At 53.3% G+C, this 18,346-nt stretch overlaps 1 protein-coding gene across 1 annotated transcript; it reads left to right on the top strand.

The window, feature by feature from the left end:
- The first annotated feature begins 522 nt into the window (after positions 1–522).
- Positions 523–5,917, top strand: IRF2BP2 (interferon regulatory factor 2 binding protein 2). Its single transcript, XM_070401373.1, has 2 exons — positions 523–1,615; positions 2,241–5,917. Exons 1-2 carry the CDS (start codon positions 604–606, stop codon positions 2,957–2,959), a joined length of 1,731 nt encoding a protein of 576 aa, XP_070257474.1. The 5' UTR covers positions 523–603; the 3' UTR covers positions 2,960–5,917.
- The last annotated feature ends 12,429 nt before the right edge of the window (positions 5,918–18,346 follow it).

The raw sequence follows: 18,346 nt of genomic DNA, 5'->3' as shown, positions 1-18,346 counted from the left end.
GAATCGAGCCCGTAGAAGTGGAGCGGCGCGGCGGCAGCTCAGCAGCCCCGGCGGCGGCGCAGCGGCGGGCAGAGCGCTGAGCGCGCGCTAGAGAGCGGCGACGCCCGGAGCGGAGGGAGCAGCGCGGCGACCGGGGCCCGCACCGTCCGCCCGCCCGCCTCCTCGGCGCGGCATGCCTCGCCGCTCGGGCTGAGCCTGCCCCCGCGGCCGCCCCCCGGCCCCCGCCCCCCGGCCGCCCCGCACTCCGCGCCCGCCCGCCGCCGCCGCGACCTGCTGCGCTCGTCCGCGCCCGCGCGGCCCGTCTTCGCTCCGGTCTGGAGGCCCGCCGTCTCGGCCGAGCCCCCGCCGCCGCCGCGCCCGCCGCCCGCCCGCGCCCGCCGGGGGGCCGTGCTGCCGCGCCTGCAGCCGCTCGCCCCGCGCCCGCCGCCCCTCGTGCCGCGGGGGCGCTGCGCGGGCGCCGATCCCGCGCGGGCTCTGCCTCCGCCGCCGCCCCTGCGGCCGCCGCCGCCGCTGGTGGGGGAGCCGCGGGGTTGGGGGGGCCGGAGGGCGCGCGCGGGGCCGGCGGCGAGCGGCAGCGCCCCCTCCCCGGCGGGCGGCGCGGACATGGCCGCGGCGGTGGCGGTGGCGGCCGCGTCCCGGCGCCAGTCCTGCTACCTGTGTGACCTGCCTCGCATGCCCTGGGCCATGATCTGGGACTTCACGGAGCCCGTGTGCCGCGGCTGCGTCAACTACGAGGGCGCCGACCGCGTCGAGTTCGTCATCGAGACGGCGCGGCAGCTGAAGCGGGCGCACGGCTGCTTCCCCGAGGGCCGCTCCACGCCCGGCGCCGCCGCGGCCGCCAAGCCGCCGCCGCTCTCGGCCAAGGACCTGCTGCTGCAGCCGCCGCAGCTCGGCCCCGAGGCGGCCCGCGCCCCGCAGGCGCTGGAGCGCTACCCGCTGGCCGCCGAGCGCCCCCCGCGCCTCGGCCCCGACTTCGGCGGCGCCCGCTCGGCCGCGGGCCTGGCGCAGCCCCCGACGCCGCAGCCGCCGCCGGTGAACGGCATCCTGGTGCCCAACGGCTTCTCCAAGCTGGAGGAGCCGCCCGAGCTGAACCGCCAGAGCCCGACCCCGCGCCGCGGCCACGCCGTGCCGCCCACGCTGGTGCCGCTCATGAACGGCTCGGCCGCGCTGGGGCTCGGGGGCCGCGCCGCCGCCTCGCTGGTCGCCGTGTCGGGCCCCGCCGCCGGCCTGGGCTCCGCGCCGCCCGCCGAGCTGGGCGTGCACAAGCGGCCCGCGTCCGTGTCCGGCTGCGCGGTCACCGAGCACGAGCCGCGCGAGGCGGCGGCGGCGGCCAGCGCCAAGGAGAAGGCGCCGCCCGCGCACCGCGGCCCGGCCGACAGCCTGGCCCCCGCCGCCGGGTCCGCCGAGCTGGGCGCCGAGGCGGCGGGCAAGGGCCGCGCGCCCGGGGAGCAGGACTGGGTGGCCCGGCCCAAGACGGTGCGGGACACGCTGCTGGCGCTGCACCAGCACGGCCACGCGGGCGCCTTCGAGAGCAAGTTCAAGAAGGAGCCCTCGGCGCTGAGCGCGGGCCGGCTGCTGGGGTTCGAGGCCAACGGGGCCAACGGGTCCAAAGCAGGTAGGGGCGGCCGTAGGGTGCAGTGGGGGTCCCCGTATGGGGGGGGGGGGACCCGGGGCCGTGGCGCAGGAGGGGGGGGGGGCGGTTCTTTCCATTCACATCTGCCCCAGCCCAGAAACAACAAACAGCCAACTTCCTGCGCGCCCCGGGGCGGGCGGAACCAGCGCGCGGTGGCAACGTGTTCATGTGCTGAAGCAGCACAACAGAGATGAGTCAGGCGGGGCTGCAGGGCCTGACACAGGGTTTCCTTCCCCAGTTCCCCAGCAATTCGTTCTTGGACGGGAGCAGAGGGGGCGGGGGGGGGGGGCACCCCACCTTCAAACCCCCAGGCAACAGGTCAAGCCGGGGACATGCCTGCAGTGCGTAAAAATAGGCAGGCGTCTGTGGGCCAGTTTCGGTGGCTTTTTAAAGAAACTTAGGGAGCCAGCCCCGTGAACATGGGTGTTTTAAGTTGCACGTGCATTTGAAACTTACATGGGTTTTATACACACACACACATACATGCAGGCTTTCACCGGGTAGACAGAGGTGCATTAGGAAAAGATCCTTTTCCAAGTGTGTGTTCATTTATTTTTCTCTTCTCCCCCCCCCCCCCTTTTTTTTCCTATTTGCTTGTGGTTTTCAGTGGCAAGAACAGCAAGGAAAAGGAAGACTTCCCCAGAGCCGGAAGGAGAGGTCGGGCCCCCGAAGATCAACGGGGAGGCCCAGCCGTGGCTGTCCACGTCCACGGAAGGGCTCAAGATCCCCCTGAACCCGACACCCTCGTTTGTGTCTCCGCCGCCGCCCACAGCCTCGCCCCATTCCAACCGGACCACCACGCCGCCCGAAGCTGCCCAGAACGGCCAGTCCCCCATGGCAGCCCTGATCCTAGTAGCAGACAATGCGGGGGGCAGCCATGCCTCCAAAGATGCCAACCCGGTGCACTCCACCACCAGGAGGAATAGCAGCAGCCCACCCTCTCCGTCCTCTATGAACCAAAGAAGGCTGGGCCCCAGGGAGGTGGGGGGCCAGGGGGCCGGCGGCACCGGAGGACTGGAGCCCGTGCACCCCGCCAGCCTCCCGGACTCCTCCCTGGCGGCCAGCGCCCCCCTGTGCTGCACCCTCTGCCACGAGCGCCTGGAGGACACCCACTTCGTGCAGTGCCCGTCGGTCCCTTCCCACAAGTTCTGCTTCCCTTGCTCCAGACAGAGCATCAAGCAGCAGGGGGCCAGCGGGGAGGTCTACTGCCCCAGCGGGGAGAAGTGCCCCCTGGTGGGCTCCAACGTCCCCTGGGCCTTCATGCAAGGGGAGATCGCCACCATCCTGGCCGGAGACGTGAAAGTGAAAAAAGAGAGAGACTCGTGACTTCCCGGTTTCGGAAAAACCCGATGGCTACCCTTCACGAAAACTGCTTGAACTGTATATATATAATCTCCATATATATATTATATATATATATATCCAAGACAAGGGAAATGTAGACTTCATAAACATGGCTGTATAATTTTGATGATTTTTTTTTTGAATACATTGTGTTTCTATATATATATTTTTTTTGACGACAAAAGGTATGTACTTATCAAGGCATTTTTCTTCTTTTGTTAACGTTATTAGCCTATCTCTGTGCTTCATTATCTTGGTGACAGTGACCGGTTCCATGTAGGCTGTGACTTGCGCTGCTTTTTTAGAGCACTTGGCAAACCCCCCCGAACTGCTTCTAGCTGTATTTGTAATGCACTTATTTTAAAAAGAAGAAAAAAAAAAAAAAGCCAAATACATTTTCTGACGTTGTAAGATTGCCTTACTGTCCGTTATTCCTTGTGGCTGGCTCCTGTCGCAGGCCGGAGGCCAACTGGTGGAGAAGGAGAGGAAGTGAGGCGGCAGGGGCAGCCTTGTGAAGTGGGCACACCACTGGGCAACCTCACCAAGTTGACCCCCAAAACACTGTCCCCCGAAAGGAACGGGAAAAGAGGTTTTGAGTCCGTCTTTGTTTTGTTTTTCAAGTTCAGTTGTTGGGACATGGAGGACTGCCTGGGAGTTGCTGCTACTGAGAGAATTTGGGGGACGGTGTGGTTTCGAGGGAGACTTTCTCTTGATTTTTTAAGGCAAAGTTGACCACTGCTCACTGCCCACGCAATCAGTTGTAAGATCCTAATGCTGCATGCTAGTCGGTTACATAAGACACAGCCGGGTGACGGAGGGTGGTGACGGTGGTGTGCACATGGCACTGCCATCTTTGACCGGGGCCTGGTTCGGCCCCGAGCTCTGTTGTAAACACCCCGAGCTCTGCTGTTGCCAGCGCCTTGGCCTTTGGAAAGAGTTGCAATAGGAATTCCAGTCCCCGTGAACTTGGAGATGGTGGGGTTGTTTTCGTTTCTGTTTCGTGTTTTGTTTTGTTTTTAACATTGACCTGTAGCGCTGTGGCTGTGGCTAGCGTCACCTACACCCTGTCTCTTGCAAGTGCTGAGTGCAGTCATGGTACAATGACAGCCACTGCACCAGGGTGCTGGTTGCCAGGACTGCCAGGGGCCGTGTCAGTGACAGCCCAGCGGGGGGTGGAGGACACTCATTTCCTCTTACCTGTGGAGTGAATAAATAATAACAGTTCTTTGGGGGGGAAAAAAAAAAAGATAAACTCGTGAAAATTAAAAGGTTTTACATAACAGGCCCCACCTCTCCCAACTCTTTTCAGAAGCCTTTTGTAAACTAATTTCTTTTGATGACTATTTTGCATCAGTGAAATGATTTTTTAAAAACCAATAAATCATCAACTGTAGTAGACATAGTTGTCCCCGGAGCGAGGCTGGTTTTTCTTTTGTGCTGTTCTCACATGCACAGGAGCACGATTCTAAGTCCTTTGATGTTCAGGTGTGTGTAACTTGGCCCTAACATCAGTCTGAATCATCGTTTTCCAGGTCTGTTGCAACGTAACGTCGTGTGTCGTTCACAACCCAGCTTTTATTTGCATCTGAAAACAGATTGTTCCCCACTTTGGGTTATTTTTTAGTTATGTGTTTTGTCTTTCGGAAAGTGCTCAAAAGGATTTTTTTTTTTTAATGGTCGGGTTATTAACACTTGAAAATCAGATACTGCGCCAAATACGGTCTCTTTCGTAGTGTTTTTAATGAGTGCACTTATTAATGCTGTGCAAATTCATGTTCCTAGTCATTGTTATATGGCCGACAGACTTGCATGATTAACCAGTTTGTTTCGTGTTTTTTTTTTTTTTTTTAAATTGGAGTAGCTATGACTCAGATCCAACTGGTTTCTCTTATGTAATGTACACAGGCAGACAGTCTGTTTTCCATGCCCATAAGAGACATGTGTAAAGAATTCAACCATTATGGCCTGTTGTATCCATGTGTATCTAGGCACTTTATTCTAAACTGGAATTTGACCTCGTAGATGTTACACGTCGATCCGTCATTTGACCTAATTTGTGGGAGCTTATCTGTATGTTTTGCAATCTTAGCACAGATAGCTTTTCCGAAAAGAATGATCTAGAACCATCCTGCCGTTCTGTATACGTCTATCCAGCTGTGGAAAAGGCTGCCTCTGGTTTTTCTCTGCTGATGGTGAAGTGGGGACGGAAGCAAACAGCTTTACAGGGCTGTGTGTGGAGGTGACTCCTGTTAAAAAATAAGATTTGCATGCGTCTGCCTGGCCCCTGGGTGGCCTCTATGGAAGACTGGCAGCTGGAAAGTGTTGATCGGGGAGGGTGATTTTTCTGGCCTTACGTGAAAAAGTTGACGTCGGGACAGGGGTTTGATCTGTTGTTGTACCTGATGACAGTATGGTTTTCCACAGCTGGATAAAAAACGCCTGAAAGCTGCTTACTGTACATGGGCAGTATCAGATTTCAGTTCCTAATGTTTCAGCTGTGCTTTTAATACTCAGAATATTACGGGATGGGCGTCGTAGCTTTCCCCCCCCCTTTTTTTTTTTGCTTTCCCGACTTACAGAATTTCACACATGTACTCTTTCATGTGGCCCCACATTAAAAGTTATGGAATGAACACATGGTTTACAACTTTTACTATATACCCTTTCCTTGGCCACCAAGTATTTTAAAAAGTGTGCCACCTTTTAACCTTAACTTTTTTTTTTTTTTTAAGTGGAAGGTGATAACTTTTTCTATATATGATGCAATTTATGTCAAACCGAAGTGAGTGTAATCTCAGCTATGAACATGATTATATTTTAAACAATCACGCTGTGGAAATATCACCTGCATTCTGTCATGTGTCAGATTTACAGTACTTTTTTTTTTTTTTTCTCTTTAAACGTCTAGCATTAAATAAAAATAAACTTGGGAGCACTGAACATTTTCCGAGGCCTTTTTTTTTTAGTTTTTTTAAAAGTGAGGTTAGAAACGGCTGTTGCTTTCATCACGCATGGCAGTGTGGGTTAGGGGTCGGGTTTTGGCTGGAACTGAGGGTAGGAAAAAAAAAGGGGGAGGGAGGCCAGGGGCTGGGGAAAGGGCCACTGGATAGAGGACCCAAAGCCAGAAAAAGCACTTGTTTATGGTTGAGCTTGCAGCGAGCCAGCGGGGCTGCAAGAACAGGTTGGAAGGGGAAGGCAGTGACGACATGGCAGACACTGTCAGGACATGGAGCTGCTCGCTCTCTGGAAAGCTCTGGAGGAAAACCGCCCTGCGGGGCCAGATGAAATGCACTTGAAGGCCAAAGAGAGAGAGAGAAAAAAAAAAAGCCTGCCCTTCGGAAAGTTCTGGAATAGAGAGTCAGGGCCAAAGTCATGCAGGAGGTTCATGGATATCGTGGAGCCGGGATTTATAGAGATGAAAGGGGATGCCTTTACAAACTACTACACTTCCTGTCACATAGGACATGTCTAGGTGTCTGCAGCTTTTACCCTGTCCATCAATGGCTTGGCCGATGTCTCCAGGAAAGGAAGTTGTGAACCTTCTAAGGAGTTTAGAGGACAGGGTGTGCACACACAGACTTAGCATTAAATAAAAATAAAATTGGGAGCACTGGACATCTTCCAAGGCCTTTTTTTTTTTTTAAGTATATGTTTTTAAATTAAACAGCAACAGATCATGGGTCCTGGGATATATTTTCATTAGGGATGGTCCAATAACTTGCAGGGCTCATCGTTACATTTTAATCATATATTTAGTAGCCTGTTGAAGGCGGTTTTCGAGAAACAGTATTCTTAAACAGTAAATTATAGATCGTGCCACACAAGTTTCGTTTCATGATCAAGTGAAATGTTAAACTTTCTTAAAAAAAAAATTCGAGGGCTCATTTTGACTGAGACTTAAAATAGTGCAGGTTGCAGAAGTCACTTTTAAATTTCAAAAGCTCCTTTCAAGGGACACTGTTGATGATCGCATTTCAGTTTCCAGTTTTAAAAAACACAAAACAAACCAGGCTCTTGATGTGGCAGATGTCTTTGTTTATGCCCCAAAGCTGGGGGGGGCGGGGGGAGTTAAAGGGAAAATGTGGAACGGCTTTTTTTTTTTAAGTCCCTGGCTCCCCTCAGCGGCGTTGCCTCTGATGGATAGATGGTTTTATTTGGTGAGTGAAGAGTGAAATGTTTCTCTTCCTGATTCCAACGTGTAGACACGGGATCATTCAGAAAAACGCTCGGCGGCTTGCAGGCCCCGAGAAGGCCTGAGTCACTCGCTGCCTTTTCTTACGGGAACAGTGCGAAGAAGACACGCCTTCCCTGTGTCACAGCCCAAGGTCACAGTCACCAGTGAATGGGACACAGTTACCTACTTCCATCCGTTTGAGAAATGAGGGGGTTTGGGGGTGCTGTTTAACTCCTTCAGCGCCACTGGCCAGGCCTCGGGCAGCTCTGGCATTGATGATGATGACATGTGATGACAGACAAATAGAAATTGTGGGCGTGGCCGCCCGGATTTTCAACTATTTTGCTCTTTCCGCGGGCAGCCTGCGTTTTCCTCCAAGGTGGTGGTGAATCAACCCCTCACAGCAATTTAAAAGGAGAAAAAAATAAATAACAGAAAAGTCGATTTGGAAATTACTTAAGGGATGGAAGATGGGAAATGACCAGGTTTATGGATTACCTATGGATTTCTCTATTAAACCCCAGACGAATCCATAATTAGGGATATCCACACCATCCCTCCTTCCCATTCACAAATTCATTTGTACCTAGTTTAACAGTGAGCTTTGTGTTAACCCATCGACCTGTTACCTCTCCTTCCCCATGACAATACAGCTTAACGCGATTGGAAACAGCTTTCCTCGGAGAACTCGAGGTCTAACTTTTTTTTTAGTTACAGAATATGAAGTCTACACCTGCTTTTATCATTTAATATTGTGTGCTGCCTTATGGCACTGAGCCGCATAAAACAGTCTGTCGGAGCCACCAAAAGCTATGTTAGGACAAAAAGCATACCGTAGGCAAATCACCCTTTAGAATAATTTAGACATTGGGCCATGAAACTGTTCTTTTATTTGGGATCTGAGAAACAGATTGGGAATTGAGTGAAATCTCCTTAATAGAATAACCCTATTACAATGGTATAAATGGTTTCTTCCATAATAGAATCTTTTTTAAAATACATGTTTATTGATTTCAGAGAGGAAGAGGGAAATATATATGTGTGTGTGTGTGTGTGTGTGTGTGTGTATTGTTAATTTCAGAGAGGAAGGGAGAGAGAGAAATATCAATGATGAGAGAGTTACGGATCGGCTGCCTTCTGCACGCCCCACACTGGGGATCAAGCCCACAACCCAGGCATGTGCTCTGACCGGGAATCGAACCAAGACCTCCTGGTTTTTAGATAGGCTCAACCTATCAGCCAGGCCAGCCCACACTGAGCCACGCTGGCCAGCATAATACAATCTTGAAAAAATCGATTTGAAAAAAGGTAGACGAGCCCTTTAAAACTCAGATTCCCTAAGTGTATCCAGTCTTGTTCAGGCAGGTAAAATTCATCACAAAATCAGCCCTGAGATTCTTCCCGGAGGTGACTTTGTCCCGGGGGGCAGACGAGGTCTGGAGGCAAGACGGACGGCATTCCTGTTTACTTCGCAGGCACCCGAGCTCCGGCTGAGCTCACCCTCTGAATGGGCGTTACGGGTTCGATTGCATAATCTCCCAGCCACTCCGCAGAAGCCCTTGATGCTGAGATAAGACATCCTGCAGAGAGTCACAGTGTCACATTTGAATATTTCTAAATATAGTTTCTATTTGGGGGGGAAATGAGCCGTGTTATGTAATCTGTAGATCCCATCTCGTACTTTTATTTAGTAATTACTATATCATCACCATCAGTTAACATCCAGATGCCCATGAGGGGACAGGCCTCCCGCACAGCAGGAGTTGGGGTTGTTTTTAAAAAAAATATTTTCATTGATTTCAGAGAGGAAGGGAGAGAGAGAGGGAGAGATAGAAACATCCATAATGAGAGAGAATCATGGATCGGCTGCCTCCTGCACACCCCACATTGGGGATCGAGCTCGAAACCCAGGCATGTGCCCTGACCGGGACTCTAACTGTGACCTCCTGGTTCCTAGGTCGACGCTCAAGCACTGAGCCACACCGGCGGGCAGGAGTCGGGTTTTGATTACATACTGGGGTAGACTCAGGGAGCAACTTTAGCCCATAAAGGTTTAGGTCACTGCCTATTTCTCTGCCATTTAGAACATATCTTTCCTATGACACTTCAGTATTTGAACTGTTAATGGCTGCTTAGATCTCCAGGGAAAATAAATTCTGATATATTTCACTGGGAGTAAGGTTCTAAGTGCATTTCAATGTATGGAGAGACTATGAAAAGTGAGCCTCAACTTACTAAAATGTACCTTTTTCATCGTGTGATTTTAAACTATTAACGGCCCTGGCTGGGTAGCTCAGTTGGTTAGAGCGTCATCCAGATACACCAAGGTTGCGGGTTCGATCCCTGATCAGGGCACATACAAGAAACGACCAATGAATGCATAGGGACAATAAATCGATTGTTTCTCTCTCTCTTCCCCTCTCTAAAATCAGTCAAGCCCTGACCAGTTTGGCTTAGTGGATAGAGCATCGGCCTGTGGACTGAAGGGTCCCGGGTTCGATTCCAGTCAAGGGCATGTACCTTGGTTGCGGGCACATCCCCAGTAGGGGGGTGTACAGGAGGCAGCTGATCGATGTTTCTCTCTCATCGATGTTTCTAACTCTCTATCCCTCTCCCTTCCTCTCTGTAAAAATCAATAAAATATATTTTTAAAAAATAAATAAAATCAGTCAATAAAAATTTTAAAATATTCACCATAGTATGGAGAGTTGTGCAGAGACGTGGACCATAGGAGTAAGGACTCTCTGGGTCTGAATAAATCAGCATTTCTTTACACACGGCCTTGGCTGGCTTGGGCCTTCTGCGTTCTAGGCCTTTGGGTGCCTTAACCCCACGCTGAAAGCCTCTCCCTGCTCCACCCCACCCCACCCCCCATTTTGTTATTTCTGCCTCCAAACTGCCATTCAATTAGCTTTGTATGTGTGTGTTACATAAGATAAAGACGTATTGTGCCCCACATATCCCTGAAATCAGGATTTCACAGAAGGGAGACAGTCATGAGAGAAGTTCTGGAGCAATATTCGCTCCGTCAGCCCCATACGGTTGTTGCTGTTATCATCGAACACCTGTAAATGTCTACATTTTTGCTGTTGTTAATCCTCACCCGAGGATATTTTTTTTAACGATTTTTAGAGAGAGGGAAAGGGAGGGGGCAGGGGAGAGAGAGAGAGAAAGAGACGTCGATTGGAGCGCCCGCAACCTACATAGGACATAGGTATGTGCCCTTGGCTGGAGCTGAACCTGGGACCCTTCAGTCCCTGGGCCCATGCACCACAGCTCCGGCCTTTAATAGCCGTATTAATTGAGGCACATCACCTGGGCTCTGGCGCAGAAGGTCCGCCACAGGTGCGCGCACAGGGAGAGGCGTTCGCCACCTCCAAGAGCTTGTTTGCTCCCAGAAGGTGGGGAACCTTCTCCGGGAGCCCTGAGCCTCTTCCTGGCACCCGCACCCGAGACCCGGGCTGGACTCGGACCTGAGCGCACGGTCTCAAGTCCAAGGGGGTGTCCTGCGCCAAGTTCACTCCGCGCGCACACGCGCGCCCATCACGCTGGAACCACTATCTCCACACAAATCAGGGACCGTGGCAAACACCCGAGGCGAGGCCCAGAGGATCCAGTTGTAGCCTTTTCTGTGTTTACTTCTCACTGTGGCTCGGAATGGCGTTTCTAAAGGTAAGAAAACAGCTGCCGGCGCTGCCCTGTGCGCCCAGGGGAAGGAAAGGGGAAGAGGAGGCCCTGGCGGTTTCCAGCACCCCGATGCCCCGCGCTCCCGGGCTGGCTGTTTCTAGAACTTTTCCTGGACAGCCCGCGCCCACTTTGTGCACTTGGGGCCCCCGGGCGGCAACCCTGCCTTCCCCCCCACCCCCAACCCCTCCCCGGTCCCTGCCCCTGCCCTGCGCCCAGGCTGGCCCCCAGCGCCAGGCGGGCTGCTCAGCTGCCTCTGCTATAATTAGGAGCCCGGCCCCCAGGCACGTGGAGGCGCTGGGCCTGCCCTGCGCGCTGAACCAAATAAAGGCAGAGCCCCGCTCCCGGCGAGGCCCGCGCCCCGTGCGCCCCTGTGGCCCAGAAAAGATCAGACAGGCGGGCGGCGCAGCCAGGCCCCCCAACCCCCCGTTGGAGAAGTTGGAGAGGCACAGGAAAAACCGCCCCAAATGTTACTCCCTTTTTGGAAATTGTGCTGCTGCTTTTTTTTTTTTTTTAAAGTCTGTGGCTATAATAAGGCAAGTGTTCCCGGCTGGTGGGGTAAACAGTCGTGATGAGGGGCGTCCGACTTAGCAGCGAGCACCCGAGTGCGTGATGCAGGCTCATCGACACGTGCTCCTCACAGCAGACTCAGGATATGCCCACGGGGGAGTCAGTCGCCCCCTTTTTAAAAAAAAAAAAAAAAATTTTTTTTTTATTGATTTCAGAAGGCATGAGAGAGAGAGAGAAACATCAATGATGAGAGAGTATCATGGATCAGCTGCCTCCTGCACGCCCCACCCTGGGGATCCAGCCCGCAACCCCGGGCCTGTGCCCTGGCTGGGAATTCAACCGGGACCTCCTGGTTCACAGGTCGAAGCTCACCCACTGAGCCACCCCGGCCAGACCCATTTTAGAATCTCCAAGTGGAAGTCATAGAAAACAGTCTGCTCCTTATATTATTTTATCAGGGAACATGGAAGTCTTTCCAGGGTGCAGTTGGATTCCTGGGACCTTCTTGTCCTGTGGCTGTTTGTCTGTCTGACCCAGCAGTCACCTCCGAGGGAACTGTGCCCAGAGATGGGAACTCGAGTGCGTGTGAGGAGGCTCAGAATGGCCCACTTCTGTCCCAGGTCCACAGACGCCCGGGGACAAAGGTCAGGAAATCTGCCCGTGTTCTTGGGCGTCGGGAGGCCATTTCAGGTCATTCAGTTCACTATCGTGCTTCTATTTCTTGATTTTATTTAAATTGCCGTGTACTTACCTCCCTGGGGCTCAGGAATCCAACTGGGAAAACCTCTAGAACTGGTTTTTTTTTGGTCTTCCATTGGCCAACCAGACATGAGAAAGCACTGGGTATATGTGATGCCCATTAGGTACCTGGGCACAGTGAACTGTACCACTGGACATGTCGAGTTTTGGTTCTAGGAAAGGGCGTGATAGCCAACAGCTGTGACACACTGGAGCAGCGTTTCTCAACCTGTGGGTCGCGAACAATGAAAATACATCCTGCAGATCAGCTATTTACATGACGATTCATAGCAGTAGCAAAGTTACAGTTATGAAGTAGCAATGAAAATAATGTTATGGTTGGGGGTCACCACAACATGAGGAACTGTATTAAAGGGTCGAGGCATGAGGAAGGTTGAGAACCACTGCACTGGAGGGGAGGGGCGCCCCCTGCTGGCATAGATGTGTCGTCTCTTGGGCCTGAGTCTGTACCTATGACACCCATGGGACCAGGTGCTCTGTGAGTTATCACCTTGGTGGGTGTACAGTCCTTGTGGGAAGAAAGTGAAAACGCAGACCATAAGTAAAAGATGTTAATCTTTTTCTTAAAAGACTCTGTGCTCAGATTCGTTTAGTGGAGGCCCAGCTTACCTATCAACCACCCAAAAGGGTTTACCCAACTCCATTCATAGATTTAAAAGCAAGGATGGGCCCGGCTGGTGTGGCTCAGTGGTTGAGCATTGACCCATGAACCAAGAGGTCCCGGTTCAATTCCCAGTCAGGGCACATGTCTGGGTTGTGGGCTTGATCCCCAGTAGGGGGCGTGCAGGAGGCAGCCTATCCATGGTTCTCTCTCACCATTGATGTTTCTCTCTCTCTCTCTCTCTCCCTCTCCCTTCCTCTCTGACATCAATAACAATATATTGTAAAAAGGATAAGGACTCTTTTAAAAAATGAAAGCAAGCATGCTATTAGTGTGGCTGGTGGCAGGTAGAAAAGGGAGGATGGGGGATGAGGATATATTTGACAATATTGCCGTTAAAAAAAATAATCAGTAGGCTAGCCGGCGTGGCTCCGTGGTTGAGCAATCGGCCCATGAACCTGGAGGTCACGGGTTCGATTCTCGGTCAGGGCATATGCCAAGGTTACGGGCTCCATCCCCAGTATAGGGTGTGCAGGAGGCAGCTGATCCATGATTCTCACTCATCATTGATGTTTCTATCTCTCCCTCTCCCTTCCTGTCTGAAATAAATAAACTCAATAAAAATATATATTTTTAAATCAATAAAAATGATGTGTGATGAAAAATAAAAGGACATCTCCATTGGATTTTGGCCTCAGTAAAAATGTTGGGTTTGTAAAAAAAAATCGTTTCATTTTCTTGTAAATCCCAGTTCTCTGCAGATGGGCCTTCAGAGATGGTGAACACCACAAATCTGTAGCAACAGAAGGAACGCATTCAAGGTGACAAACGTTACCCGAGCAGAGGATCGTCAGTGACTCCACTAGCCTGGGACCGCTCATCGGTGAGTTTATGGGGATGGAGGACTTTTATGGAATGAGGTCAAAACTCATCATGGACGAGAGGACTCACAGGCAGAACAAGAGATGGCATGTGAGAGACTGGAGAGAAAAAATGGCACGAAGGGAACCTACATCTGTTCGTCGTTATTCATTCATTCACTCACGGGCTCACTCAGTCTTTCTGTTCACGAATTTCTCTCTGGAACAGACTGTTGAGGCTGAAATTCCAGCTCCATCTCCTTTTTAAAAAAAAAAATATTTTTTTTTTATTGATTTCACAGAGGAAGGGAGAGAGAGACATCCACGATGAGACAGAATCATGGACCGGCTGCCTCCTGCACGCCCCACACTGGGGATGGAGCCCTCAACCCGGGCCTGTGCCCTGACCGGGAATCGAACCGTGACCTCCTGGTTCCTAGGTTGACGCTCAACCACCGAGCCACGCCAGCCGGGCCTCCGCGGTTTTCCTGTGACCTGAGCATCTTTCTGGGCTGGGGACAGAGGCATGTCGGGGCGCGACGCTGGGGAATTCAGCAAGGCTGCCACTCCGTAACAGGCCGTAATTCTAAGCTGTGCAGAAAAAGACATTACTCTCTCGAGCACTCCCACCACGCCTCGCGATGGCCAAGGCCTTGCTTCCCTCCGGTCATTTAATCCTCGTAACAGCCTATAAAACAAACATGTCAGGAGCCCTTCTACCGAACAGAAAACGGAGGCAGAGAAACGCCGAGCGACTTGCTTAAAAGCATATAGTTCCTAACAAAGCCTCTATTTCCATCTAGATCTTCGAACTCTAAATCCCATCTCCTCCTTTTTACCATTTTTCTTCCCAGTATTTCCAAGTAACACTTCAGGGGGCCTCATTGGTACAGAAAAAAAAATTTTTTTAAATATATTTTTACTGATTTCACAGAGGAAGGGAGAGGGAGAGAAAGAGAGAAACATCCATGATAAGGGAGAATCATGGACCGGCTGCCTCCCGCACGCCCCACACCGGGGATCGAGCCCACAACCTGGGCGTGTGCCCCGACCGGGAATCGAACCCTGACCTCCTGTTGGACAGCTGTTTTAAGGCTCCCCTTCCCTGGCTGGGGGAGAATGTCCCTTTCCCTTATGGAGCCTGGGCAGGAAGGAGACCGGCGCAGCCTCCTGGGGAGTCTGCACGTGTTGGATGAGGTGCGGGCTCAGTGCGGTCCTCGACGTCAGAGGGGCTGCCCCCGAGCTCGGAGCACTAGGACCACACGGCCCTGCCTGCCCGCCTCCTTGCTTCCCTGCCCTGGCAACCCCTCAAACACCAGCCCCTGAAATCCTAAACCCCACCAATGAGTAGAACCCTCCCAGCACGGCCCCGCTTTGACCCCCCACTATTTTGTTAACTTTCTGGTGAGTCCAACAGCTCGAACAAGACTGTTAACCCCGCCTGCCCCCAGCCGGCCACCTCCCCCCCGCCCCCCACACACACCACCCACCGGAAGAGGGACATTCAGGCCACTGGGAGGTGGGCCATGGCAGCCAGAAGCAAACCCTGCCCAAGCCGCCAGCAGGAAAGAAAGAGCCTCTTTGCCAAAGGAGGTTTTGTTTTGCAGTTTCCAAAAGGTAAGGGAACCCTTCCAACCATTTTTTTTTTTTTTTTTTTTGCTTACGGGCTCAGAATTTAAACCTAGGACACTCCATGGCCAGAACCCCGGCCCACCCCCGCGCGCCCGGGGCACGCCGCCAGCCCCCCCGGAGTTCGAGTTTCTGCCCAGTAGGCTTGTAACCTGAACTTGCTGTTTCTCAAACGCCCGGTTCTCGGTAGCGGGCACTCACTCGGAGCCACAGGGTTCTGAGAATGATTGCGCTTGTCAGCTGCTTGGTCACACGCCCTGCGGCCACTGTGTTCCAGCCGATCCGTTTCCCTGTCCCCCAAATTGGCGTCCTGACAACGCCACCCGGGGCTTGCCGCCATCACCCAGAAGTAGGCCATCGGGCCTGGGATCATGAGTCCATTTCAGGGTCCCTCGGGTCTCCACCGCCGACGACGGGGTGCAAATTCGTAGATACTTTGGGTCATGCCAGAACGTCTTCAAAGAACTGGCCCCCCTGATGAAAATGTACTTTAGTCGGGATAATATCTCATATTTATTTATCCTTTTAAGATATATTTTTATTGGTTTCAGAGAGGGAAGGGAGAGGGAGAGAGAGAAACATCCATGAGGAGAGAGAATCATGGATCAGCTGCCTCCTGCACGCCCCACACTGGGGATGGAGCCTGCAACCCGGGCATGTGCCCTGACCGGGAACCGAACCATGACCTCCTGGTTCCTAGGTCGACGCTCAACCACTGAGCCACGCCGGCCGGGCCACCATCTCCTATTGAAACAGTGCCTCAAAGCAAAGGGGAGCCCTCAGATTTTATCTCCTGCTTTTTTCAAAGTATCGCGTGTCACCGAGAGCCGACTGTCAGGGACCAGGCATGCGAGTCCCCGGTTTACGGATGAGAAGCCTTGCAGGTCGACGAGGAAGTGGCCATCACAGAGCTCGGGGTTTGGGCTGTGAACCCAGAGCCCAGCATTCGCCCTCCCACACACTCACTTTATCCGCTGAGTTTATGTCTACGCACGATCAGCAGCACAAAAATATATGCGGACTGATGCCCTGTGAGCCCCTCTGGCAGGAATAGGGTGTCCTGTGCGCACAGCCCGGCTGTAAATAGACGTCGGTAGTGGACAAATATAGACGGAGCCTGTGTTCGGCAGCGCCGCCCCTCCCCCCGCAGCCCTGCTCGGTGCTGGCTGCTGGGGCTGGGGTGGGGGGGGGGCGCTTTTTTTAGGTCCAGTTGCCTGATAGTACAAAGAGTTCTGTGTTACATCTCAACATGGCCATTCATACCCCGTGACCCATTAAGCGCCGATTCCTGGGTTGGGGTTCTCCCAACATCTCGAGAGGAAAAAAAAAAAAAAAGAGGGAAAAAATAGCCCGACTGGAGAAAAAAAAAAGGAGCTCTCAGCTCTCATGTACAATACTTAAGTCAAGAATTTGGAAACACGACCCCGGCCAAAGCCTTAAGAGGCCTGGTATCAAATGTTGTTATTTTTGGGTGGCGTGCAAAGCAGGCTGGTGGAGGGGTGGCCATGGTGCCCGGGTGGCTGGGGCAGGAAGCAGGAGCCCAGGGCGGGGGGGGGGGGGGGGGGGCGTCAGGAGGGGTCCCCGCTGGGTGTGGGGCAGCAGCTGCTGGGCTGGTCCGGGGCCTCCCAGGGGGAACTGGTAACACAGCTGGGGGAGACCGTCCCCTTCCCTGCGTCACCTCCCTTCTCTGCAGAAGGAGGCAGATGCCAACATGGCCCTCTGGGTCCCCCAAGGCCACTTGGCACGCTCTCCTCCCCAGGCCCTGGAAGTGCACCCCGGTGCAGTCTGACCCCCTCCTCCCCCAGCGCAGTTTGGTTGGAACAGGCGGCATTGAAAGTGCACCGCTCCCCCCTTGGGAACGATGCCCGCGGAGATATTTTTATGCCCCGTCTGCAGTGGGTGAAAGGGATTCCTGGCTTAGGGTGTCACCAGGTCTGCACCCCTCCCGCCCCACGGGCGTGTCTGCGTCAGAGTGAGGCCCTGCCTGTGCTTGGGAACACAACTCACTCGCCTGTCCTGCCGGGTCTCCCTGCCGGCATAGGCACAACCGTGGACACACACACTTGGAGGCACATGGGCACGCCCACACACATACAGGCACACACATATACAGGCACACACACGTTCACACACATGTGCACACAGGGATAAGGCACACATGAGCACACACACATGGAGGCACACACATACAGGCACACACATATACAGGCACACAGGCACACACATATACAGGCACACACACACGATCACACACATGTGTACACAGGGATACAGGCACACATGAGCACACACATGGAGGCACACGGGCACGCCCACACACATACAGGCACACACATATACAGGCACACACACAGGCACACACAGGCACACACATGTGCACACACGTGCACACAGGGATACAGGCACACATGAGCACACACACATGGAGGCACACACACATGGAGGCACACACACATACAGGCACACACACAGGCACACGGGGCACACACACGATCACACACATGCACACACAGGGGTGCACACACGATGGAATGCACAGATGGTCACACACACATACAGGCACACATGGGCACACACACATGGAGGCACACAGGCACGCCCACATGTGCACACACACAGGCACACCCACATGTGCACACACACGATCACACACATGCACACACAGGGATGCACACACGATGGCATGCACAGATGGTCACACACATACAGGCACACATGGGCACACACACTGGCAAAACATGCACACACATGCATGCACACATGGGCATGCACAGGGGAACGCACACACGGTTGCACACATACAGGCACACGGGCACGCATGCACGCCCGACTCAGAGGCCAGATGGCCACCTGCTGTGTCATGCATGGACTTCTAGAACAGATTTGAAAATTATTCTGGGACAGCCCAGCCAGTGTGGCTCACTGGTTGAGCCTGGACCTATGAACCAGGAGGTCACGGTTCGATTCCCGGTCAGGGTACATGCCCGGGTTGCAGGCTCGATCCGCAGTGTGGGGCGTGCAGGAGGCAGCCGATCCATGATTCTCTCTCATCATTGATGTTTCTCTCTCTCTCTCCCTCTCCCTTCCGCTGTGAAATTAATACAAAATATTTTTTAAAATTATTCTTGGGGCGCATGAGAGAGACGCGAGAC

This window comes from Myotis yumanensis, unplaced genomic scaffold (assembly GCF_028538775.1).
Source record: "Myotis yumanensis isolate MYYU_CA2020_CCGP unplaced genomic scaffold, mMyoYum1.0.hap1 SCAF_22, whole genome shotgun sequence".
Taxonomy (NCBI): domain Eukaryota; kingdom Metazoa; phylum Chordata; class Mammalia; order Chiroptera; family Vespertilionidae; genus Myotis; species Myotis yumanensis.
This window is presented reverse-complemented; position numbering and strand designations above follow the sequence as displayed.

What these genes read in the sequence shown, in the direction of transcription:
- IRF2BP2 (XM_070401373.1), top strand. Translation starts at nt 604, where the DNA reads ATGGCCGCGGCGGTGGCGGTGGCGGCCGCGTCCCGGCGCCAGTCCTGC. An exon ending in GGCCAACGGGTCCAAAGCAG is followed by an intron (nt 1,616 to 2,240) that starts GTAGGGGCGGCC and finishes TGTGGTTTTCAG; the next exon opens with TGGCAAGAACAGCAAGGAAA.